The following is a 25,972-nucleotide window of genomic DNA, read 5'->3' as shown; positions in this document are numbered from 1 at the left end:
CCACGGGACCACAGCAGGTTTACAGAATGCAATATACAATCCACGATTTATAATAAAACAGTATATACAATAAATAGGATATTGTTCATTTTTGTCAAACGACCTGTAGATAAATTTCTCAGTGCATACTTGCAGGGGCTCTGGACACCTTGAGGCCCCGCTCGCAACCTCTTGCACACGCTCGCGTTCTCTCTCTCTCTCTCTTTTTTTTGTCTTTTTCTAAAACTGTGTTTTGTTTTTAAGTTTTGTACATTTTTAAAAAGTATTTACAATTGCTGGTTTTGTGCAGAAAGGGCTCACCTTCGGCTTCTGCGTGGAGGAGATGGGCAGGGAGGGGTGGGGGGGCGATGGGGCTGCAGGGGGTGCAGGGGAGGTGGGGCGGGAGGCAGAGGGGCAGGCGCCTGCCGGAGGACCGTGTGGACGCTGGGAGGGGTCTTGGCGTTGGTTTTCTGAAAGCTGCAGAGAAACACAAGAGAAGAGGCAGAAGTCAGCGGCAGGGACAGACCCTGAGCTCTGGGAACTGGGAGGCTAAAAGCGGGACCTCCACCCGGTTCCTACCAGGATTCTGAGAGAAGGGAACTGCATTGTTCCTTCTCCCAGAAAATTCCAAGTGGCCCCGTCCATGAGCCTCCGGACTGCTTCTGGCCTGCTCTGAGCTCACTTTCCCCATCTGTAAAATAGGTGTGTGTCCAAGGCCCACACCACTGAGAGGTAAAGGATGTGCTGGATGAGGAGCTGGGATTCCAGGCAGTGCAATCTGTTCAGAACTTGATCTCCTGAGTCAGACACAGCTGAGTTCAAACGCTAGCACCACCATTTAATAGCTCTATGACCTTGGGCAAGTCAGTGAATCTTTGTGAGCCTCAGTTTACTCATCTGTAAAAAGGGGATAACAGAACTATCCTGTAAATTTGTTGGGAAGGTTCAGTGGCTTGAGGCAGATTAAGCCTGGTCCATAAATGTGTCATAAGTGATACTAATTAGTACTAGTCATTATCTTCATGGGGCCTGGGCCAGCTAGGCTCCCCAAGCCTCGGCTTCCTCATGTTAACAGTTCATTTAGTAATTCCTCCTACCTAGGCTGTTCTGAGGAATGACATAATGCGAAGACAGGGCCTTAGCACAGCACAGGTGTGAACCACTGCTTTAATTTCTTCCAAATCCAACCTTCTCCCCATTCCCTATCAATGTCATTCTGTTCCTTAGAGAGGTGAGGTGATGAGGAAGTCTGTCTGAATAAAGGAATAGAGAAATTGCCCAACACAATACCATCTGTGTTTGGCTGCACCCCGCCTTCCTGAAGCTCAGAAAATCTTGAGTCCCCAGTCCCTACAATCACCAGACAATAGAGATCTCAAGTACCCCCTTTCCCTAGACGGTCGGTCCTAATTATGTTTGCAGGGCTCTGGGGACCTGACTCCCTATCCAGACCCCAAGCTTTGCCGGGGTGAGTGGGAAGATACCCAGTGGGAAAGGGGTGGGCTCAGTTATTCTCAAGACCTCCAGTCGTTAGCCTGGCTCTTTTAGAGCTCTGTCCTCTTCTCAGAGCCCTGAAATTCATGTCTCCTACATTGGGTGAGTGACCAACCCACCAAAATTAAGGGGCAGGCGTGGGGGTCCTAAAACCACCTTCTGAGACTCCTCAGCAAGCCATCCACCCTCCCCCACCCCTGCAGGAACCAGGCGGCCACAGAAAGCCTTCCCTCTCTTGTCCTCTTTCTTGGCTTCTCTTTCCAACGGGGCCACATTTAAATTCTGCTCAGCCTTGGCTGCTGTCTGCTGGGCAGTCAGCCCCCGGGAAGACTTTTGTCCCGAGGCTGGACTTGCCAGGACTCCCCTCAGGGAGCCAGGTGGGCTCCTGGGAGGCGGGACAGCACCCCATCCTGGTGCCTCAGCCCAGGTGGCATGCAGAGGCATGAGGGGGAGGGTAGGAGCTGCATCTTTGTTAAGCTGTCAGGTCTCCTGCTGGTGAGGGGAGGATGGAATATTAGCCGTAGGGGTAAGAGGTGTGCTTGTTAGGGCGACAGCTGTATTACAACTGGGGTGATGGGGAGAAAAGCTGTATTGCAACTGGGGTGATTGGGGCAGGGGATGCAGTTGGGGTGGGTGTCAGTTCTCCAGTTAGGGTGATAAACAGGGTGGGGGGACAGGTTCAGCTGGAGGGCTGGGGGCATCTATCTGTAGGACAGCTTTACTGCAGTTGAAGAACAGCTGCCAAGCTAAGGAACCTCTGTTGGGGTGACACATATGGTGTATTGGGGTGACAAGTGAGGGGGAGATTTAGGATGGGCAGCTCCAAACTACTTAGCAAGCGAACTGTGCTGAACCCCAGCCTCCCCTGCTCCCCCTAAGGGCCCCGGGGCAGGCTGGGAGCCTCTGCACAAATCCCTGTCACCCCCGCCCCCTCCAGCCCTTAGCCACTGCCAGTGACCCTCTCCAAGCCAGGTCTCCATGGTGATCTCAGCCCAGCAGGCAGCTCCTGCCAGAACCATTCCCGTGGTGCTGGCGGCCAGGCAGCAGGGAGGCTTTCTCACCCTCTGCTAAGCCACCGCTGTCTCACCTTCCTCCTCACACCACCCTCCCCAGCTTTCATGACTTGGCCAGAATCTGGGGGGATGGTGGGGGGTGGGGGATGGGGAGAGAATCAAAACCAGAGGTTCCTGAGCCAGGGAGAAAGCAGAATGCTATGGCCACGCAGAACCCTGACTTCACCAGGTTCAACTCGCCACGGAACAGAAGCAGTGCTGCTGGGCCAGGTGGCCCAGTGCTGGGCACTGGAGACAAAGCAGAGAGCAAGACGGATCTGGTCCCTGCCCTTGAGGGGCTCACAGAGCACAGAGGGAAGCAAAGCGGACCCCAAACCAGGCGATCACACGCAGGGAGATGGGGGTGTGTCAAGAGGAGCCCTGGGGGACTCAGGGAGCACAGCGCGGGCATCTCACCCAGCTTTGGTGGGAGGGACTGTGGCTCTTCGGCGCCCAGCACATGCTGGGGTCAACAACGTGTGCCGACTGAATGACAGAGCCGTGACCGGTCTAAGTCCGATCGGCGAGTCAAGGTCCAGCTCAGGTGTTGCACATCTCCAGACGCCTCCTCAGACTGCCCTGTTACCATAGCTACTGGGGCACTTGTCATTCCCTTCCGTGCTCCTCCTGGGCAGAGACCTGCGTGGGGTACCTCCGCATCCCTGATGCCAGCATGTGGCTGGCACCCCAGGACACCAGCCATTGTTCACGAGACTTAACCTTTTAGTGCCTCCATAACGAAGGACTGCACGTTGCAGAGTCTCATGCTCCAGCAGTTTTACCATCTGTGAGGCCAGGGCTTTAAGTGGTCTCTGCCTGTCAGTGGGCGCTGGCGCTGGGGGTGCCAAGAGAGAGCTGAGCAGGGATTTAAAATGCTACAGATCACATATAAATCAGGTTGTCCAAAGAGAGCTGCTCTCCCCGGCAAAAGGAGCATTCATTCAAGCAACCAGCAGACATGTATTCATAGCCACTAACTGCCAGGCCATGAGCTAAGCTCTAACCCCACCTTCTAGTCTCTACCCTCCAGAAAGGGGTCTCAGCATCAAACAAGGCAGTGGAGCAGAAGGCAAAGAGTGCATGAGGATTTGAGAGACGGATATGCTGTGTGACCTAGGGCAAGTCCTTTCCCTCTCTGGGCTTCAGTTTCTATGTAAAATAAGGGGGTTGAACAGGGAATGGCAGAGATCTTCAGGCACTGAGATAGAGCACCAAAGACAAGGGGTCAGAGACAAACCACAGCTGCCCAGGGAGGCTGATCCAGCCCTTCTAATGTCTTCAGGCAAAGTCAGGCTTTTGAGTCCTTTAACTGTGGAGAGGATACTGCTTCCCTGAGGCCCAGACCACACCTGACAGATGGAGATACCCTCTGGACCCAGAGTTCTCTGAGGGATGAAGCTTCCAATTGGGGGTGGGTAGTCTGTGGCGTGTGGGTGGGTGTGTGGCTCTCCTCCTCACTCCAGGGAGGTTTTTCAAAATCTGTCCACCAGTGACTACAGGCATTCCTTAAACTCTAGCTCTGCCAGTCATTCCCTCCTTAGAGATCTTCTCCTACCTCCCTCACTGCGGGGCATAGAGAGGGATGCTAGTGGGACCAAATGGGGTTTACATCCATGATTGCCCACCAAGCTTGTGTGACCTTGTGCGTATCTCTCACCTCTCAGAGCCTCACACTCCTTACCTGTCCTGGGAGGAGGCTATACACGCCCCCACCACTAACACCCATACCCTCCACCCTCCCGATCGGAGATGCCTATGTAAGGACATCTGTCCCACATCTGGGTATGTGTTGGGCATGCAACTGAGTGGAGGCTGAGGAAGTGGCAAGAACATGGAACTGGGTGATCCCCAAGGGACCTTCCTGGCTCTACCTTTCCGTGCTTCCCTGCCTGGGTGGCTCTGTGTCTTTGGGTGAGTCCCTCTTCCTCTCTGTAAACTGGGAGGTGCTGAATTTACAGAACTCCAAAAGCCCAGTTAGCCTGAGAGTTGGAACTGGTTTATTTATACACCCCTCCCCTGCCTCATCCTTAGGAGCGCATCTGATAACAGTAGGGTTGAGAGAAACCAGCTCATGCCCCGTTCCCCGATGCCTAACCTTTTCTCTCACAATTCTCCCTAGTCTACATGCCCTTCTTTGACTCCAGGGAAAAAAAAAATCCTGACCCTTGAAGTGTCCCCGGCATGACGAGACACTGGGGAGACAGGGACAGTGCACAGAGATGAGTAACCAGCCTAAAGGAGCTGATGGCATGGTGAGGAAGACATTCCCGGGAAGGGCAGTCATGGATGCATAAAGGGCTGGAGATTAATTGTGCCTGGGAAGGATCCTGGAACGCTTCTTGGAGGAGGCAGTGTCTGAGTGAAAGATAGGAAATGACAGGTGGGAGATGGATGATGACTAGGAAAGGGCGGCCCAGGCCAGGGAACAGCTAAAGCAAAGACACAGGGCACACTGGGGAAAGGGCCTGGAAAGCTCCCTCCCGACCCCACAGTACAGAGCTAGAAAGGGAGGCTGTGTGAGCAGGAGGTCAGGGCTGAAGAAGCAGCCTTGAATACCCAGAATACCAGGTTAAGAAGTCGGGCCTTTATTTTGGAGGCAAGGAGGCTGGCGAGGGGAGGATGCAATCAAAAGGTGTTAAGCAATGAAGTCACAAGAGCAGACATGTTTTAATCAATTCATCCAGTAAATATTCGGAGGGGGGGAGGTTGCTCCAGACACCATGCATCCCAAAATGCTGAAAGACATTCAGCAGCCACAGTGGGGGCTATGGGCTCAGGAAGCGGGAGCAGGTGTTGGGGCAGAGACCTGGCACGCACTGGTTGCGCTGACCCAGGTGGCTGAGCTAGGACTATAGCTTCCGAAGCCTCAAATTTGTTCAAGACCCATTTTCTGCCCCCCCCCCGACCCGGCCCCCCGCAGGAAGCTCTTGCTGTCTGCCCTGCCAGTGGTTCAAGAGGGTGGTCCCTGGTATTTCCGGTGGGAGCATTTCAGTCCCTCCCCTGGAGAGTGATGCCCACATGGAGGCTTGTAATGAACACCTGTTTCAAGGCTGTAAACTCCATGAGGGCAGGACACTGCTCATCTTGTTCAGTGGTACCTTTAGTACCAGATGCAATGCCTGGCCCGGGGCAGGCGCCTGGTTCATGCTGGTTGAACACAGAATTAACCTACTTCCTCCTGCCCTCCAGCACAAACAGAGGGCACTATGGCAGCAAAAGTTAGGATGACAAGGAGGGCAAATCTGCTGGGAGAGAAATCATGATGTATTACAAAATCACAAGGCAATCTTCTTTCAGATTATCTGTACCAAAAGAGAGGACTGCTGTGGATAACTGTGTGTGGACAGAGTTTCTAGCTGACCTGGGTCATTTAGGAGTCTGGGTCCTGTTGCCCAACAGGCTTTAGGTCCCTTGGTGTGGGGTCTGTGACTTACCTTGTCTGTGGACCGCCCAGGGAGGACTCAGCCCCACTGTTAAGGCATATAACTAGGTGGTATTCACAGCCTCCTGCCAAAGGACCCAAACCCATACTAGAGTACAAGCTCCTTCCTAGAAGGGAAGCAGGAAGAGCAGGTGAAGGAGTGCTGGCTACGGAGTCTTGAGCTTGGAGGAAAGGGTCAGAGGTGTGTGACGCGCGCAGACGGTGGGGAGGTATTTTATTCACCCATCTACCAACCACTGATTACGTGCTTCCTGTGTGCCAGGGACAGGCTAAGTGCTTCACGGGTAATCTCATTTAATTCTCACAAGAGATGCAGTGAGGTGATGTGACTCACCAGGTCACACAGCTGGTAAGGGATGGAACCGGGCTCTGCACGGAGGCCTGTTTGTGCCCACAGGCATGCTCCTAGCCACCACCCTGCAGTTTCAGGGCCTTGCTCCCTTGGGTTCTTCTGGGTCCACAGGGATGTGGGGAGATGGGAGAGGAGGAGCATGAGAGGGCATGCTCATGCAGAGATTGTATTTCCAGGAAATGAGGGCTCAGCACAAGAAGTCCTGGCCTGAAAATGGCTGCAGGAGAGGCAAGAGATAGGATTGGAGGGAGGATAGCCCCAGAGAGTGGGAAGAGGAGCCCAGGAGAGGCAGGGCAGGCCTGGCTGACCCCTGACGTGAGGGCCTCTTGCCCAGGGCCAGAGGCAAGATCAGGTGACCTCTTGAGGTTTCAAGACATGGAGAGACAAAGCCCAGAGCGGCCAGTGCCTGGTCCAGGTCCGGGCATGCCTGCTGACCCTGGCTGGTTGGTGGCCTTGGAAGCCGCCCTTCTGCTCCAGTGAGGCCCCAGCTGGTGTAACCTTGGAGGACCTGTGACACTTCTCTTGGCCTCAGGTCCAGGCCTGACACGGAATAGGGAGGAGAGGGGGGACTCGAGATCCCTAAACACCTTGGAGGGCCCTTCCCACCCTCCCACCCTTTCCCCAGGGTCTGGAAGGGCTGATCTTTGGCCCTGAGGGCCCAAGGCGGAGCCAGTCTGTCTGGCTCTGCATTCCATCTAAGGGACTAGAAGATGTTTGCGGGGCCCAAGTCTCCCTCACCGTCCCCCCCAACCCCGGCCCCACTTCCCTCTCTGTCCCATCAACTCAGCTCCCAGACCATTGAGGTCCCACATTCCCCACTCTGGCTCCTCCAAGCTTTCTTCTTCTACTTCACATTGGGATGTGACCTGCCCTGGCTCACGGTTTCCTCGGCCTGGAATGCCACCCCCCCCACCCCCCACCCCCCGTCTCGTCTCCGTCTCTGTGTGTCCAAGTCTTGCCTATTCTTCAAGGATGGGCTCAGATGCAGCTTCTTTCACAGAACCTCAAAACCCATTTAAAATGTCAGACCCAGAAAGGGAGGGTTGTAGGGAGCATCCAACCAACCCGTCATTTTGCAGATGGGGAATCAGGGGCACAGAGTGGAGGGGGAGCAGAGCATCCAGGCTGGGAGGGGGTGCAGTGCTGGGTTCAAATCATGACTCTGCCATGATTTACTACCTATGGATCCCCTGGGCAGGGTTCAGAGATGTACCTGTTTCCTCAGCTCTCTGATGGGGGGGTGAGGGTGAGGAACCGTACCTTCCAGGCTGCTGTGAAGGGTCAGTGAGGCAGTGTTGCACAAAGGGCCCAGCACGAATATATGTCCCTTTCCTCACCAAAGGGGCAGAGAGGTGACTTCTGACCCCATGGCCCACCTTCCTGGTGCACGAGCTTTGCTTCTCCCTGCCACTTGCCACCAGGTGTTTGAGGCTCTCTGTGTGCTCGTTTTAGCTTTTTTGGGGTGGATGGGCACTCTGAGGACAGGGGCCACGTCTGCTTTGTCTTCCCCGTGCCTGGTATCGGGACGGGCATGGAGGGGCTCAAGATGTGAGGCTAAGCTCAGTGACTGCTCCCCCTGTGCCCAGGGTCAAAAGGGCTCACTGCCTGTTGGTGAATGAGTGTGTCACTGTCCTCCCTGCTTAAGCCCTCTGTTGACAGTGACACTCCCTCTGTTAACTCTTTTTCCTCACTGTTCTCCTTCCCTATGTCCCCAAGGCTTCTTCACTCCCACAATGATTGTAATCAGTCCTTGGGCGGTGGCGGGGGGGTTTGCCCTGGATGAGGGAGTGTTTGGATGAAGAAGGGGGACAGCCCTCCCACCACCATGGTCCAAGCCACCACCACGGCTTGCCTGGGCTACCGCAGCCGATCTCCCTCCTTCAACACCGGCCCTGCTCCACTGTGGCCCAGGACATTCCAGCTGAGAACGCTTCAGTGGTTCCCCATTTGTCTTGGGACAAAGTTCAAACTCCTTCCAATGCCCTGCATGATCTGGCCCTGCCCCCTCACCCCCTCACTCAGTGTTGCTGTCCTCCCATCGGCTCCTCAAAGCTGAGCCGCTTCCTGCCTCAGGGCTTTACCCACTGCTGTTCCCTCTGCCCAGAATGCTCTTCCCACTCCCCATTTGGCTGACGCCCCCCTCATCTTTCAGGCATCAGCCTCAGCATCTGGTCAGCTGGCTGCAAGCCCTCATGGCCTCCTAGCTTTTCTCCTCTTGCACAGTCCTTCCTACAGCGATAATTACCAAATGCTTTGTGTCATCCTGTTTACTGTCTTTCCCGCTAAACTGGAAGCCCCCTGAGGACCAGGACCTCGTTTGAGGTGTTCACTGCTGTGTCCCCAGTGCCTGGCATGCAGTGGGTGCTGGACAGACGTCTCTGGAACAACTGAATGCATCGGTTTGAGGACAGTGCTGTCAACTCCCAGCTCTGAGTGGGGAGCGGGGCCAGAATGTGGGGCTGGATGGCATCCCAGTTCCTCCTGCGTTCAGGCCTCACTGGGTGGTTCCATTATGTATCTCACTGAGCCGTGACCTGCCCAAACACCCAGCCCCCTCACCCGTTTATTTTCCCACCCAGAGCCCAGGAGGAAAGGTTTTCTGATTATTTCACATGTCTGGATTATCCATGAGACATCTCCCCTCCAGTGAGAAGGATCAGGAGTTTGACATTTTAAACCCTAAGCAGCTTCTCTCTGGCCTGCTTCAGATCTGCAGCTCTGCTGCTTGCAATGAGGTGCATGGGGAACGGAAGGCCATTTTAATCTTGGTCTGGTTTCATTAGGAGGAAAAATATGCTGCCCCCCAAGAAAGTCTGGTCCACTGTCTATGCCATGCAGAGTTTTAAGAGCCCAAGAGATTATCAAAGTCAACTGCCTTCAACAGACGGGGAAACAGAGGCGGGGGGTGGGTGGAGGAGGGGCAAAAGCTTGGTCAAGGGCCTGTAGCAAGTCGGCCAGTTGGGGAATGGTCCTTCCCCAGGCCGCTTGACTCCCATGTGCTGCCCTTTGCCATCTTCAGGCACCAAGGGAGCTGAGGTCAGGCAGAGAGGGGGTAATAAGTTTCCACTGACATGACTTCAGGACCCTGAGTCACCCTGGCCTCGAATAGCCTTCCCAGAGCAGGGACGGGGCTTTCCAGGAGCCCTGCTATTCATTCTCCAGGAAAAGGCACTCCCAGGAGGCTGTAGTAGTAGCAGAGGTGGGGGGAAGTGAGGGGCTCTAACAGGTCCCCAGCCCACTCCATCACCACCCACCACGTCTGGGTCAATTTTTGTAACAGGTCTGTTCCAAAACTGGGATCTCATGGGCCAGTTATGGCTGCATTTCTGGAGCAGGTTGTTCATCAAGAAAATGATTCCTCCAACTCTGTCCCGTTTTACCACTTTGGGGGCACTTCCCCTCTTTATTTTCCTTTTCCTAAACACAAAATATTAAGAAAACTCAAGGAGGTGACAGTACCTGATAAAACAATATCTGAATACCTAACAATATTTAACGGAATTTTTTTTTTTTTTTTTTTTTGGCCGCACAGTGAGGCTTGCAGGATCGCAGGATCTTTGTTCCCCAAACCGGGATCGAACCCACGCCCCCTGCAGTGGAAACGAGGAGTCCTAACCACTGGACTGCCAGGGAGTTCCCTAATGGAATTCTTAAGAAGAGCATTTGGCTTCAGGAAAGGGACTGGCTTTTTCTAGGTAGGAAACATCCTGCCTGGGGATAGACCCGCTGGCTACAGGTCCCCAGGCACAGGGAGATCCCAACACCCCTGTTGAAAAATAGCCTTTGGGGTACCCTGGGAGACCAGAAAAGGACATACTGGCCACACCCTCAGCCTGGCCCTTGCCAGACTGCATCTTGAACTAAATGAAGCTCCCAGGGAGACAAGGAAGCAGGCAGGGTCAGTATCCTGGATGGGCCTTGGCGGATAATTATCCAACCTGCTTCTTTCTCCATCTGTCACATGCAGGGCGATGCAAACGCCCTCCCTTGCAAGAGTTCAAGTGGTGAGTGCTTCCTGGGACTCAGGTGGTCCCTGCCCGGGACCTAGCATGGATGAGGGAAATGAACGCTTGATGAACCGAACTAGATGGCCCCATCCAGTCTATGGTCCTCCATCCATTTCAATAATGGGACCCCCTGAATGCCCAAGCCCCGCACTGGGTTCCCCACCCAAGGCCCCATCTCCTCCCTAAGACCGTTCCCAACATCTCATGCCAGACTCCCTGAATCCCAACTCGGGTCCCCAATCTTGTCCTCAAATCCTTCCTGCTCATCGCTGTACTTCTTCCCCTTGCCCAAGCTCTAATGTCCTCATCCCCCCCACCCCCCCAACCCCCCCCACCCCCCGGCTTCTTCCCATTGCACCCAGATCCTCAGACTCACCCAGGAACAAAACCTCGAGGTCCAGTCGGCACTTCAGTTGGCACTACAGGGAGGTGACGGTGAATGTGTCCTCAGGGTGAGGTTCCGCCATGGGCCCCAGGAAGCCGCTCTTGGGGCCCCCACCCAGGCCAGGATGCGCCTGCGGCATAAAGCCTGGATACCTGTAGGCGGTATCCTGCAGGGGCAGCAGCGAGTCCCTCGGCACGGGGGACAGGGTCAAGTCACTAAGGAGTGGGCAGCCATAGCCAGCAGCAGCTGCAGCGGGGCCACGGGGTGGGCCGGGCGGCCGGGCCATCTCCAGTGGCTCCTTGTCGGCCTTAGGTGTGGCCGGTGGGCTAGCCAGGTGTGGGGCACTGAGGCACGCGGCCTCCGTCCTGCCCAGGAAGTCAGCCAGCAGCCCTGAACCCACCTTGCCTTCATAGGGCGGGCTGCGGGCGGCCGAGCCTGGCGGGTACCAATAGGCCGTACCCTTGCAGCTGGGGGAGTCGTAGTGGGGCTGGCCCAGCGTTAGGTCCCGGCAGCTCAGGTGGGCCTGGGCTGCAGCTGCATGGCTCAGGCTGGCCCCCTGGAGCCCATGCTTGAGGGGCTCACAGGCAGCCAGCTTTGTGGGTGGCGGCCGCAGCTCTTCCTTGAAGCCCAGCGTCGGGGAGCAGGTGGGGGAGTAGGCCTTCTGCAGGCCAGCATCAAACACCGTGGGCGGGTGGGCCAGCGGCGGGAAATGCTTGCCATCCAGCTCAGGGGCACCCAGGCTGGGCGAGTCGCAGTGGAAGCCTTGGCCGAAGGTGCCGTCCGACGGCGTGGACGGGTTCATGGAGTAGGGTCCCATGAAGTCACAGGGATCTCGCTCGCCCACGCTGAAGGCCCTCGACTGCGAGGGCAGTGGTGACATGCTGCTGTCCCCGCTGTAGTAGTCCAGGCCGAGGTCTGGGCTGTCCTGGAACAGCGGGTTGACCGGCTGTGGCTTGGGGATGAACTTGGCTTTGGCCGCCGCACCGCCCCGCTCCTTCTTGGCTGAGCAGGCCCCGCCACCCCGTCCGCCCCGAGGCTGCCGGGGCCCGGTGCTCCGTTTGGATGGGTAGCCCGCGGCACTGGCCGAGGCGGTTGATGGGAAGCCCAGATGTGAGGCCTCGAACAGGTCCACCTTCTTCCGCCGTCCGCGGCCTGGCTTGGAGCTGCTCTGGAAGAGGACGCTCTGGTTCCAGTTGTAACCGGGGGCGGACGATGCCTCGTTCCAGTCCATCATCAGCTTCTCCAGGCTGGACAGGCTCGACTGGCCCTCGCTGCTCGAGGCCTCGCTGTTGGCACGCCGGAAACCGCCGCCGACGGGCTGATTGAACTGGGTGCTGTCGGAGGACGACTCGGAGAAGGTCTCGGACACGGCCGTCTGCTGCTTCACCTTCTGCGGCGTGTAGTTGGAGATGTCCAGGATCACGTTGGGCTCGCTGACGTGGCAGTCGAAACCGGGATTGTAGAGCTGACTGAAGGCCTCCGAGGCCCAGTCCAGGCCTCCATAGCCCTGCCGGAAAGGCCACTGAGAAGCCCCCGCAAACTGCCGACAGTTCTCAGGTGAGGGCTGGAAGGAGGAGGACGACGAGGACGCGGCAGAGGTGGCAGAGGCTGTGGTGCCCTTGGGTACCATGTAGCCGCCGGGTGAGACCGTGCTGGCCCGGCTGTCACAGCGCAGGGGTGTGGGGGCCGAACCAGAGAAGGGGCCCCCCTCAGAGCTGTTGAAGAAGGACGCCTTGCTCGGTGGCAGGCAGGGGCCACCGGTAGGCGGTGGGGCGTAGCCGGCGCTGTGGGCGCTGCTGGGTGAGGCAGGGAGGCTGTTGCCACTGCCGTAGGCGAAGCTGCAGTCCTTGCTATTAGCGCAGTCCTGGCCCGTAAAGGGCTTAGCGGGTGCAAATACACTTTGTCCAGCCCCGTAGCCCCCGTACTGCGGGGGGTAGGTGTTGGCGGGCGGGTGTGTGGTAGGTGAGCGGGCCACGGCAGAAGGCAGAGGAGCCAGCTTCGGGAAGGTCTCGGCTGCCCGGCAGTCTGAAGTGCCGGGGGTTAGCCCATAGCTCGCTGCCCGGCCCGGCGGGAAGGTCTGGCGAGTGGACAGAACCGGCTGGAAGGAGGGGTCCGCCCCAGCCCCGCTGCTGCCCACTGCCACCGGGCTGGCCTTGGCTCCCCGGCTGGGGAAGGTGGCCAGGCCCCGCTGGGCGGGCAGGGCGCTGCTGGGGGGCCCTGTGTAGGTGCCTGATGCCTTCCGGGACTCGGGGCGAGAGGCAGAGAGGGCAAAGTCCAAGAGGTCGGAGGAGTCATCCGAGTCGAGCAGGGAGCGAAAATAGCCGGTGAAGAGGTTCTGGCGCTCCTGGCTGAGCTCCGTCTGGCCCGCAGGTGCGGCTGTGCTGTAGTAGCTGCCACGGCCCGAAGCCCCGCTCTCTAGCCCAGTGGAGGCAAAGGCCCGGGCCTCGGTCCCCTGGTACCCGCAGTTTCGGCCAGCTTGCCCGCCTGGGTGCCCGTGGTGAGGGGCCCAGCCACCACCCTTGTCCCCGGCCCACTCGGTGCCCGCCTCCCCAAAGCCTGGGCCGCCGGGCACCTGTTCCGGGAACAGAGTCCCGTTCTTCCGGGACCGCCTCTTGCGTTTGGGCTTCCCAGTCACGGCGTCTACCTCCCCCCGGCCCCGTTTGCGTGGGTGCCCCAACTCAGCGAGGCCAGGGCCCCCGACCCCAGCGGCTGCCACGGCCACCACCTTCTTTTTCTTGCCGATGCCCTCAAAGAAGTCGCTGAAGGAGCATCGGGCCGCCTTGGCCGCATGGCCCCCACCCCGGCCACCAAAACCGCCTGCTTTGCCACCTCGCCGTCGGAAGCCCTGCACACGGTGCAGGAAGTGGGAGATGCTCTGCGTGTCGGGCGCCTGGTGCACTGACTCGGGCTCACTGGGTGTCCAGCAGCGGGGCGGTGAGCACCGCCCAGCGCACTGGCTCTGGCGGTTCAGGAAGGCCAGCTTGGCGAGGACGTCTGAGTACTCGGCCTTGCTGTCGTTGGCATCCGCTGCGTAGGACGGCTGGGGAGATGCCAGCTTCTGCTTCCGCCGCCGCCGTTTCTTCACCTCCGGCATGGCCATGGTGGCTGCCGCCACAGTGGCTGCCTCGGCCGCCACCACCGCTGGCTCCTTGGGCTTGCCGGGGCCCAGGAGCAGGTTCTTAGGAGGGCGGCCGCGCTTCCGCTTGAGAATGATGGGCATCTCGCCGGGTGGGAAGACCACCACCACGTTCCGCCCATTGTTCTTCATCTTCAGCAGCGGGGTGGGCTCTGTGGACACGCGCAGGCCCAGCTCTTTGCCCTCCACGCTCAGGCTGCTGCTCAAAGACGACACCTTGTACGTGGTCTTGTTCCGCCGGCCCAGTGACACGGGGATCTTGGCCATCTTGACCACCATGCGCCGCACGCCCCGGCACTTGCCTCTGCGGGTAGGGACCACTGGGGTCTGGGAGGATTCGGGCTCCAGCTCTGGGACTGGGCCTGGGCCGGGCAGGGCGTGAGGTGGGGGCGGGGGCGGGGGCGGGGGCTCAGCCAGGGCAGCCGCCAGCCCTGTGGGCACAGGCAGGGGCAGCAGACGGCCCTCGGGGCCGGCTTCTGCCTTGCGTCCCCGTCCGGCTTTCCGTCGGCGACACAGGATCTTTGGCCTATCGGTGCGCCGCAAGGCGTATTTGGGGTGACCCTCAGGCCCAGGGGGGCCATGGGGTGAGCACAAGTCCAGGCGCAAGGGCTCAGCCAGCGGGCAGGGTCCCAGGGGTTGCTGGGGCTCCAGACGGCGGCTAGGGACGTCAAGCAACTTGGGCAGGGGGTCAAGTGCCTGAGGGTCGAGCAGCTGCGACTCCAGGGAGTCGGGCAGGGTATCTAGGGCCTGTAGAGCCAGGCCCGGCAACCCCAGAGGATCAGCAAGAGGTTGCAGGGGCGGCAGCTCCAAAGCTTCCCCGAGCGGCTCTAGTGACTGTGGGTCCAGGAAACGGGGCTGGGGGTCTAGGAGCTGAGGCTCTGGCTCAGGCGACGGTGGCTCGAGGGCCTGGGCCTCCAGCAGCTGGGCCTCGGGGCAAGTAAGGGAGGCCAGCTCACTCAGGATGTCGGCGTCAGCGAGTTCTGAGTAATCAGGGCCGTCTGGCTCGGGCTCTGGTGGCAGACCGGTGGCCGCGGCCGTGGCTCCGGGACTATGGCCTTGGCCGGGCTGGGGACTGTCCCTAGGCTCAGGCTCAGGCTCGTAGAGGGGGTGGCTGGACCGCTCAGACTTGGCGTGGGGGGTGGCCCGCTCCTCAGGGCTGCGGATGCTGTTGGCCAGGCTGGGTGAGGAGAAGAAGCTATACTGAAGGTCCCCGGGGGGCGGGGCAGGTGGGCGGCTGAGCCGGAGGCCACCGCAGTCCAGGTGCACACCGCTGTGCTGCAGGTCCTGGGAGAGCCGGGTCAGGTCCTTCATGATGTCAATCAGCTGGACCACTGGACGCAGGTTCACCCGCCCGTTGTCCCAGCGCCGTCGGGAGCTGCTGCCGTCTCCCGCGGGGGTGGGGCAGCGGGCCTGGGAGACAGGACGGGCCGCCCTCGGGGGCAGCGGGTCGTCCCCCTTGGCAAGGACTGGTGGGCGCCGGGTGCTGGGGTCCCGGCGTGGGGGTGGGCGCGGGTTCTCGGAGAAGGTGTGGGCGAAGGCCTTGTCGGGTGGGCTGGCAGGGGGCCGGGCGGGAAGCAAGGGCCGGGGGGTGGGGGGGCCGCCGGGGTAGTACTTGGGCTCCCGGAGGTAGTCAGGAGAGCTGCACACGGCACTGGAAGTCACCACCAGGCCCTGGGGCTTCACACGCATCCTGACCTTGTCCTCCGCGGGCCGCCGGGCGGGGCCGGGGCTGACATGAGGGTGCGAGAAGCCGGGACCAGGACCTGCCGGGCAGGACAGGCAGGAGGTCCCTCACCAAACGCCTAAGTCCTCATCAGCTCCCCATGACCTCAGTGATCCCCTGCACCCCTCCCCTGAGTCCCCTCCCGAAGCCCAATCCCCTCGTTGACCCCCAGCTTTTCCTAAACCACCACACGCATCGTGAACCCCCATGGGCCCCAGTTCCACTTATTGACAGCTCACCCACTTTTGTCTAGACTCTGGCTAAGGGCTGGGGGAGAACAGTTCACCCGCTTTTGAGAGGGAAGCCCATCAGCAAGGTGGATCAAACGTCAGGAGAGGGCCAGGCCCCTGTCAGAGGGCCCGGAAGTTCTATCAAGGACACGGCCTCTTCCTTCTTGCCCCATCCCCAGGGCTCTAGGAGAATCCCGGCCACTCACCCTCGGCTCTGCCGCCTGGGCTGTCACACTGGAGATCTCTGTGGGCAACGAGACAGGCAAGAGGAGATCTCAGTGGTCTGCTGGCCACAGCCCAACCACTGCCCACCTGCCCACGGGGCCCAGTCTCCCCCACATACCAACCCCAGCTCCCCCAGTACTCCCTCCAGCGCACGCCCAGCTGACCTGAAAGAGAGAGGGCCCCCGTGCCTGGGGGCTCTGCCAGTCGCTGGCTGTCAGCTGGGGGTGCTGTGGAGCAGCTTCGGCCTGAGCCCAGGCCTCGGGGCGTGGACAGCGCCTGGAAAGGACCACCGCAGCTCAGGTTTAGTGAGCACCTACTGCGCGCCAGGCACTGGGCTGGAAGCTGTCCAGGCATCGTTTCATTTAATTCTTCATACCAATCCTGCGAGGTAGGGGCTATTAATAACCCCATTTTGCAGATGAGGAAATGGAGGCTCAGAGATGAAGTAACATCATTCACTCATTCATATGCTCATTATTTATGGAGTGCCTACTTTGCACAAGGACTGGGTAGACAAACACTTATCAGATTATTGTAAGTGACTTAATTATTAGCGGGATAAGAGCTGCAAAGAAAAACTGAAGAGTGCCTGAGGTCAGAGGTTTAACAAATCACACCAGGGAGTCAACAACGACAAAAGCTCATATTCTGGGGACACTTTCTCTGCTGCCAAACACTGACTAAGTGCTTTATATGGATTGCCTCACCTAACCCCCCTGCAAACCTGAGATCGATACGATTATCATCCCCGCTTTCACAGTCGAGGAAACCATCCGCTGGAAGGTGGTTAAGCACCATGAAGGCAAGGATTTCTGTCCTGCTGACTTCTGTGTGTATCTCCCAACCCCCGGATCAGCACATGGGCCACAAATGTGCTTCAAAAAATATTTACTGAACGAATGAATGAATGAGGCACACAGAACAATTAGCCCCGCCTTTCCCCCTGAGGCTCTCTCTCTTTCCTCTCCAGACTCAAAAGTGGGACCCAAGTAGGATGTGGAAGGAGGGAAGGAGATTAAGAATGTGAAAAGGGACATTCTCCGCCCTCCATGCCACCTCTAGCCTCGATCCGGCCCCTGCTACATATTTTTAGAGCCCTCTTTATTTCACCTTCACAGTATTTATCATGACTGATGTCAATTACTTGTATGACTGGCTGTTCAGTGTGTCTCCTCCCCGAGTGTGGGCTCTTCAGGGGCAAGGACTGTGTCTGTCTTGTTTACCGTTGTATCCCCTGACCCCAGGGCCTGGGCTATGGATGCTACATAAATATTTACCGACTGACTCCCTGAGCTGGTCAGGGCAGAGTTGGGATTTAGATCCAGGCATGTCTGACACCCAAGGGAGCCTGGGGACTCAGGGCCCCGGCTGATCCCCAGGAGCTGGGGTTTGGGGGAGCAGGGAGCTGAATGGTCCATGACCACTGGGAGGATCGCTGCCCAGGGTTGTTAACTCCACAGAAAGACTGCAGAGCTGACTTGGGGACAGGAGAGTGTGGGCAGGGACACTCATCCACTCCCCTTTGGTGGGCGGCAATTTGCAATCTATGAAGCACCTCCACATATATGACCCACTGAATCGTCACCGAACCTGGGAGACATGGTTTACTGTTTCCACGTTACAGAGGAAACAGGCTCAGAGCAGTTGTATAACTTGCCTGAAGTCACATAGCTGCTAAGTGGCAAGATTCCTAATTCTGCCAAGTCCAAAGCCTCCTTCCACTCCCAGCTCCTGCAACTCTCCTTCAGCCACTCCTGAAAGTGCTCCTTCTAGAGCTGTGGTCTCACTTAAGGATGGAAGGAACCTTAAAATCATCTAACCCATTGGCTTCCAAACCCTGGGCCTGGGGAAGCTACGTAACCTTGCAGATACCCAGACCCTAGTCCAGGGGAGTCTGACTCATAAATCTGAAGGGACATCTGGGAATCTGTATTTTTAATTGGCTCCCCTAGTGGCTACACTGTTCTAGTGCCACCTCGTGCGCCTCCCATTTTACAGATAAGGAAACTGAGACCGCAAGAGGGAAAGAGACTTTGCCCAAGACCACAAAACGGCATGAAGAGGGCCTCTTTGTTGCTCATCCAGGCAGAACATCCCCTGTCCCTGCAGGTCCCAGGCCTCAGCTGTTCCTCACTGTCCCATTTACTCGATCACTCAGGGTTCTGTTCTCTCTCATGCCTGCCTGCAGACTGTGGCCTGGCCCCTTCTAGGCTAGGCTCTCTCTGCTTCAAGAATCTCACTGTTGCTCTTGCAGGAAGGACTGTGGGTAAGACACTCACAAAGGAGGGAAGGGGCTCAGACTCTGTGGAGTCTCCGGGTCAGATTTCCAACAGTACGGTGGATCCACAGTGCTGCCCTCTTTGAGATGCCTACCAGAAGCCATCATCCCTCCCTTACTGAGGGTGGGGCTCACCAACCCTCCCTGCTCTGGAGACCTCCCACTTGGGGCCTGAGGGTGTGATCTTGGCAGAAGAGAGAAACCTCCTCTCCAGTGGTTGCTTCTGTTCCACCCACCCGTGAAGACCTTTGGGCACGTCGTCCTGCCAGACCTCCTGACTCTGTCCACTGCTCTCTCTCGAAGCCTCCAGGATCTGAGGGAAGCAGCTGGCACCCCTCCCCACCACACCCAGGCATCCATTTTCTTGGACCCCTCCCAAGGGCACCACCTATCCCACGTCTGTGAACAAAGTCGAAAAGGTTCTTCTGTCCATCTGTCTGCTTCTGGGTCAGTGTGTCTGAGCCTGCCTATGGGGACACCAGCTGGCTGGGAGGGAAGGGGGCTGGGGGCCCCAACCTGCTATGCACAGTGCCGGGAAGGGCCAGCCCACATCCTTGAGTCCCCAGCCCCACCCTCCCCCGCTGCGGCTGTGACCACCCCACCCCTTCCCCAGGCAGCCTCCCCTCCCCCACCCACAACCTCCCCAGGGGAGCCAGGCTGCCAGCCCCAGCTCTCACTTCCGGCCTCATGACCCTCTCTCTAGCCTGCATACTCCTCCCCACCCCCCCAACACCATTTCCCTCCCAGCCCGGACTGAAGGCTCAGGGATGTCCTCAAATGGAAAACTCTGCATCAAAGGGGCTATCACTGCTGCTGTGAAACTTCCCCCATCACCTCCCTTCAGGGCCTTTATCTCCCAGGATCTGCCCCTTCAGGAACTATGCATCACCCCTCTCAACTTCCTTCTCTTCAGCCCCCTCCCAGCCGCCCAATTGTACCTGAAGATCTTCTTCCAACCTGACTCCAGACCAAAATCATAACAAAAATAACAATGATGAAAAAAATAATGGCAGCTGTCACTTATTTGGCATGTAAATGGAGGCTCAGAGAGGTTAAGTAATGCCCTGAAGGACAAACAGCCATGACAGGGAAGAGCTGGAGTCTGCACTTAGGTTTGTTGGGCTCCTCTAAACCAAACTTCTTCACTGTCCAGAGAGTCAGCCCCCTCCCCTGAAGCTTCCTCTAACTGTCCTAGTCCCAACCACCAATTCTAATTTTTGACTTCTAATCTACCCCCACCCAGCTTCGGCACCCCTCCCACCTAGGTCATCCCATGCACTACCCTCCCTCACCACTAGGTGTCCCCTTAGAGCCACTGATGCCCCCGAGGGGAGCAAGCCCCGCCCCACCCCCTGGAATCATCAGGGCTCCCCACCACAGCACAGCACACCCCACCCCACCCTACCCCCAGCCACACAGAGCTCCTTTGTGCAGCCCTTGTCCACCCCCTTCCTGCCCGGAGCGGGGCACCTGGCAAGCAGGTCTGCCCCAGACCCGCCCCCTGCCAGCCCCCAGCCCTGGGTGCCAGGTGTGTGGGCACCAGCGCCAGCTCTGGCTGAACCTGAGGGTCACCCTGCCGGGCAGCCCTCCCTTCCTCTCTCCGAGGTCACCCAGGGACTGTGCGCTTCCCGCCCTGCTCCGCCCCCATCCCCTCCTGCCCTTGGCCCTTCCAGACTCCTGTCCTTGTCTTTCCTTCTGTCTACTGGAGGACTCCCCTCCTCCAGCCCCACCAGGCCCTCCCCACAGCCTCTCACCACCGCCCACCTCCTTCCCCTGAGAGCTCCTTGTTCTGCACCCCCCTCCCCGCCCAGGTCTGAAGAACTCCTCCTCCTGGAAAGTTGCTGCTGGAAAGGAAGTGACTTCAGCAATTTGGCCACAAGGCTGGGCACTGCTGAGCCCAGCTCAGCTGAAGGCTTGCCCAGCCCACCTCCAAAGCACAAACGGAGCCACGTGCACATACCACCCCCAGTGTGCAGCCGGAACCCTGAACACACGCTTCCCCGGTGACACGCTGAAGGATCTTTGTGTACACACCCCACCCCACTGTACTCACATATCACCCCAGTGTGTTCAGATTCTTGTCTACACACCTCTCCAGTGTACACTAGCGCCCTGCACACAGACACCATCCAGTGTGGCACACACAACACTCCAGTCTCCCCACACCTGCCCAGGACACGCTCTGAATCCTGCACACTCACTCCGATGTACCACATGCACAGCCTCTGAATGTCCCCCAGCCCAGTCCACTTACTCCTGTGTGCAGAACCCTGCACACCTACGGACAGAGTCCTGCATGTGCCTGATTGCACACAAGCCGGAGGACTTGCACATGAGATGCCCTGTACATATACAGTCAGGTACATCCAGCTCTGCATCCTCCCACAGCTGAACCTCCCCACCCTTACAATCCCAGGAGGCCCCGCCCCCAGACCTCAGGCCCCAGGAATGCTCTTTTGGAAGTTGGGTGGGGTCCCCAGGCAGGCTGGGCTCTAGGGAGCTTCCTGGAGCCCGAGGCTTGAGGCTTCATGTGTCAGTTCGGGGAGTTGCCTCTGCAGGGCAGGGCAGCCCCACCTGGCCTCTGTGGCTCTTGAGCCTGGGTGGGCTAATCCGGGCCCAGAGTCGGGAGGTGGGTCCTGCCCCCACCCCAGCCCCATCTCATCTCAGGAGGGCAGCCTAGCATACCCAGGTCCTCTCAGCTTCCACAGACTCTAGAAGAGAGGGGTCCTGCGGGGTCAGCTTCACACATCAGGCATTCTGGTCTCTACCTCTGTCCTGGGTTCTGGTCACTGTCACAACCCCTTTCCCTTCCCAGTTCTCTCAGGTCATCCAGGTGCAGGGAAGAGTCCCCAGACTAGGAGGCAGGACTCCAGGGAACTGCCTGTATATCCATGGAACTCACCTTTCTGGATAATGGGGAGTCTGAGTAAGTTGGGTTAAAATATTTTGATTCTAAAGGGCCTCTTTTTGGCCTAAGCTGGGAGGCGGGAATCCCTGCTAGGACTGGGAAGGAAGTACCCCTGATTCCCACTTCCTGGGGTGGCCAGGCACAGACCCGGCTTCCCTACACACTGTTACCTGAGCAGGCTGTGCAGACAGGCCCAGCTCAGCAAGAAAGGCCTGTCTTCGCCAGTGATTCCAGGGTGGTCTCTTCGGCGGCCTGAGAGTTGCCCCGAAGCCGGGGCCCTCTGCACGCACTTAGCTGGGCAGGCTCTGGGGTCCAGGCCAATGGGCAGACAGGCAGGCAAGCTCCCATCTGTGGAAACAAAAACAGCACCCCAGACATAAGCATGGATACAGGATGAGCCAGACAGAGGGACCAGGAGGCCGTCCTAGATGGGGTCCACTCTTGCACAGGATGAAATTGGCTCCAACTTCATTTCACTGGGGAGTGTGAGCCTATCTCTTGAAACCCCAGGTAGTATCGTCGTGCGGGTAGGTACATGTACGCGTGAACATGAACACACATGCTATGGTGAAAAGAACCTGGCCTTGGGAGTCAGAATGGTCCTTGGCTCAACACTCACCAATTATGTGATCTTGGGCAAGTCAGTTAACCTCTTGGGCTCTCAGTTTTCTCATCTATAAAATGGGGAGAGCTTATGAATGGGGAGAAGCACTCTGGGGAAACTATAAATGCTAAGAGCTCACTTACAACGTAGGTGTGAGAATTGCTGTTCAAAGTGATGGTGAATGTAGATGTTCATGAGAGATGTATACGCAGCTGGCATTTACCCTTCTCCATCAGCGACTGGTTATATGTCTCTTGTTTTCTTTAATAACCATGGCCCTCCTTACCACCGCCCCACCCTGCTTCCTGCCCATTTGTCTGCCTCCCTGAGGTCTGTACTGAAGCCGAGAGTGGGTCTGGGAACCAGGCCTCATGGACTGCTTATAGGTTTTGGTTGCCTGGGAATGTATGTGTGTGTGTGTGTGTGTGTGTGTCAGAGATCCTGCCTGTACAGATGCACGTCTGTGAGCGTCAGCTGTCTGGGCAAATACACCTGTGTGTGGCTTCCTGGGTCTAGTTGGCCTTCTGTATGCTTCTCTGGGTGTATTTGTATGTCTATACGAGTATATGTGTAAGAGTGTACACATATGGGACTGTGTGTATGTGTGTGTGTGTGAGTGAGCTGATACTTGTGTTCGGTGTCTTCAATTATACGTGTGGGTGTGTGCATCTGGGTCTGTTCAGTTCTGTGTGTGTGTCCAGCTGAGCCTATGTTTGCACGCCTGTGGGGACACGGAGGTGTGAGTGTGTACCTAATGTGTGACGAGGTGTGCCCAGCTGTGGTCAGGGGGTGAGTGCCCGTGTGCACACAGCTCTCTGCACCTCACCATTGTCAGGAGCTGAACCGGCTTCTGCCCATCTCTGACTCTCTGGGCGTGTGTACTGGGGCGGGGGGTGTGGCGGATCCTCTGCTGTCCCTGCAGGCTTCCAGTCTCGAGGCCTGTGACTGCGGGCACTGGTGTCACTGTGGGTCAGTGTTGCCTCCCTCCTACCTCTGCCTTTCTCTGGGTTTTCAGGGTCACGGTGTGATGGCATGACTGGTCACAGTGTCCCTGTGGGTCTGTTTCACTGTGGGTCAGTATGTGCTCACGTGTGTAACTCTGCGTGCGTGTGCTGTTTGACTTTATCGTTGTGCATCTGTGTATGTCAGTGGGTCCTTGTGCCATGTCATTGTATGTCTGTGTCAATGTCAACATGTGTGAGTCTGTGTGCCATGGTATGCCTGTCAGTAGAACGGTGCCTCAGTGTCTGTGTGGTGCCTTTATGTAACTTGTCAGTGCGTGTGCGCGCGCGTGTGTGTGTGTGCATGGGAGACCCTTTGTGAGACAGCGTGTGTCTGTGTCACTGTGTTTGTATGCCTGCTTCCCTCCTCCCTCCCTATCTCCTGCGTTCTCTCTCTCTCTCTCTTTTTCTGTAGGAGCCAGACAACTCCCCAAGCCTGGATTAGGGACAATTTATCCACAGGCAGAGAAGGAGAATTCCAACCTGCCAGAGCCTCCCTCCTCTGATCCGTCCCCCCTTCCCCCGTGGTTGGGTGGGCAGAGAAATGCAGCCGGGCAGCTCCCAAGCCCTTAGGGAGCCCCCACCTCTGCAGCTCCCCAGAGGCCCAGGAGGGCGGAAAAGATGGAAATCTGGGTGGCCCCAGAGCCCTCCAGTGGGGGTGGATTGGCTGCCCCCCCCAAGGCCGCCACAGCTCAGCTCATCTTGGCCCTGTTCTCCTACATATGGTGGTGGTGGGTGGGGGGAGTCTGCATGAGGTCTGCCTGGCCCTGGGGGCTGGGGCGACCTAAGGAGTAAAGCTGCTCCCAACCCCTCCACAGCCTGATACTCCCCAACTGATAAACGCCAGCTCCGACACCCCCGGAAATGTAAATGACTGGGGAACTTGCGCCTGTGCCCGCACAGGCTGGGGGGATGCTGGGAGGCAGGGGACAGCGTGGTGGGGGGAATGCAGCAAGGGGGGAGCAGGGGCTGAGCTGGGACTAAGGCTCCCTTCACGGTGCTCCAGGCGCAAGGCAGAATCACATGTTTCCCATTAGCTGCTCTGGCCTCCTTGTTCAGGGGGTGTTGGCTGGGGGAGATTTGTTCTGGTTGCAGACACCAGCCGAGACCACACAAGAGAGAGAGGAAAAGACAGAGAGAGAGAGAGGAAGAGAGAGAGAGAGAGGAGAGATTGAGCGCCAGAGGGAGAGGAAAAGACAGAGAGAGAGCGAGAAAGATACACAGAGACACACAGGGAGAGAGACAGAGACAGAGAGACATGAGAACAGGCACACACAAACACAAAAGCAGAGGATCAGAGACGGGTGACGGGAGAGGCTAACAGAGTGGGGGACAGGGAGAGCGACAGGGAAGGCGACTGGGGTGGAGACACTAGTCAGAGGCTGAGGAGCGAGCGTGTCAGCGAGGCACAGAGTGCGAGTCAGGCCAGGAGGGACTGAGGGGGCGGAGGGCGGCACTGGGGCCGCAAGCCTGACGGAGGGGACCCGAGGGTGACAGAGCGGGAACCTGCCGCAGGGCCAGGGAGGGCAGGGGCGGTGGGTGGGGACGCGGGTGGGCAGGGGGAGCGGCTGATCCGCAGCCGCCGGGCGGGGCGGCCAGCGAGCCCGGAGCCTCCCGCCTCCTGACCCTCGAGCCTGGGAGAGATAACAGGCCGGAATAGTGCTGACTTGCGGTTCAGAAATCCAATATCCTCCGCGGCGCACTAATCGACTACCTGAGCTCCCGGCCCGCGCCGAGCTGCCCCGATTAATCCTGCGGCTCCACAGCCTTAATTAGTTTAACAGTTTCAGGGGCAGGAGAGGCAGGCAATAGGGTCTCCCAGACCTGCGGGGACACAGGCCCCCATGCCAGCCCTGCCTGGCGCCCCGCCTCCCCGGTCACACCTGCCCCAGCCCCAGAGGCCCCTTTCCACACCATCTGCAAAACGCTGGGTCCTTCCTCCTGGGGAACAGTCCCAAGGGCTGGCACCTGGGTCAGAAGGTAGGTCTTGTGGAACAGAGACTCCCCCGTCCCAGCTTGTCCCTGTGCCCGTGGCCTGGGTGCTTGCTCTGGCCTGCCCTTTGGGGCCCTGCCAACTGTCAGCCCCATACCACTGGGCAACATGTCGTCTCTTTAGGGTGACAGACAAGCTCCCAAGTTACTGACAACCCCCCAACAGCATGAGATAATCACACATGTCACTCCCCACACCGGCATGAGATAGGCACATGGTGACATCTCACACATACCCAACAGTCAGAGAGACAGGAGTACGAGTGGGTGACTACCCTCCTAACAGGATGAGCTAAGCACAGAACCTGTCACTTCCCCCAAAGCCTGAGATGGGCACATCTGATACCCCCAGACAGTATGAGACAAGAACACAGGTTGTCACCCTCACAATGGTGTAACTGACGTACAACCAGGCGCCCCCTCACCCACTGATAGTATGTGAAATGCACAGAGAACCTGTCTCTCACTCACTCTCTCTCTCTCTCTCTCACACACACACACACACACACGCCTCACCTTCCAGGTGTGACAGAGGTACGGACCCCTCCCCCGAACACACATATAAGCCAGGGACACCAACCTCACCCCTTCCTCCCTCCAGACTGCAGGACGGGTAAACGACATGTCACCCTGGCTGCTTTGGACGGGTGACAGCCCACCCCACCCCTCCCCCATCACTGCCAGCCTGGTGGTGCCGTCCTCTGCCTGCAGAGGCGTCACAGCTCACAGGGCATGAATGTCACCCCAGCACTGCCAGAGCCGGGCCCAGCCACATGTTGCCCCAGTGACAAACACCACTGGCCCCAGGAGGTGGAGGTGCACAGGGCTCTGGGAGTGACCTTGGTCCCTGAACACCAGGAGGGGAGGTGCCGTGGCCTCCCTCCTGGGTAACCCACTGGCCCGGAGCTGGGGAAGATGAGTGCTGGGAAGAAAGCCGCCTGAGCACACAGACAACCTGAAAATGCCACCTCCCCAAGCAGCCACCCCCACCCCACTTCTAACTGAATGTAGCTGTTATCGAGGGAGGGGGCAGACTGCGTAGTGGAGGGAGGCTGTCAACGAGGCCTGAGCAGTTCCTACAAGACTTCTTAGAGGTGGGGGAGGGGAGGCAGGGGAGGGGTCGCTGCCACCATGCCCTCGGGGCCCAGGGCTGAGGGAGTGGGA

At 58.2% G+C, this 25,972-nt stretch overlaps 1 protein-coding gene across 8 annotated transcripts in view; it reads right to left on the bottom strand.

Moving 5' to 3' along the window:
• Window positions 1-318: 318 nt before the first annotated feature.
• The window catches only part of AHDC1 (AT-hook DNA binding motif containing 1), a 64,285-nt gene continuing 38,631 nt past the window's right edge, over window positions 319-25,972 (bottom strand). For 6 of the 8 annotated variants that reach the window (XM_082451062.1, XM_082451063.1, XM_082451059.1 and 3 more), the window contains 5 exons: window positions 21,382-21,559; window positions 16,190-16,301; window positions 16,007-16,044; window positions 10,703-15,610; window positions 319-456 (listed from right to left, as the gene is read on the bottom strand). In XM_082451062.1, coding sequence (XP_082307188.1) covers window positions 10,746-15,536 — 4,791 coding nt within the window. In that variant the 5' untranslated portion in view covers window positions 15,537-15,610; window positions 16,007-16,044; window positions 16,190-16,301; window positions 21,382-21,559 and the 3' untranslated portion in view covers window positions 319-456; window positions 10,703-10,745. Of the gene's footprint in view, window positions 457-9,691; window positions 10,364-10,702; window positions 15,611-16,006; window positions 16,045-16,189; window positions 16,302-21,381; window positions 21,560-22,641; window positions 23,346-25,972 lie in introns of those variants that run through there. The other 2 variants (XM_082451064.1, XM_082451061.1) reach the window with 2 other exon arrangements.

The sequence above is a fragment of the Balaenoptera physalus genome, assembly GCF_965194825.1.
Source record: "Balaenoptera physalus genome assembly, chromosome: 1".
Taxonomy (NCBI): domain Eukaryota; kingdom Metazoa; phylum Chordata; class Mammalia; order Artiodactyla; family Balaenopteridae; genus Balaenoptera; species Balaenoptera physalus.
The sequence above is the reverse complement of the archived record's forward strand: the minus strand, read 5'-3'. Positions and strand labels throughout refer to the sequence as shown.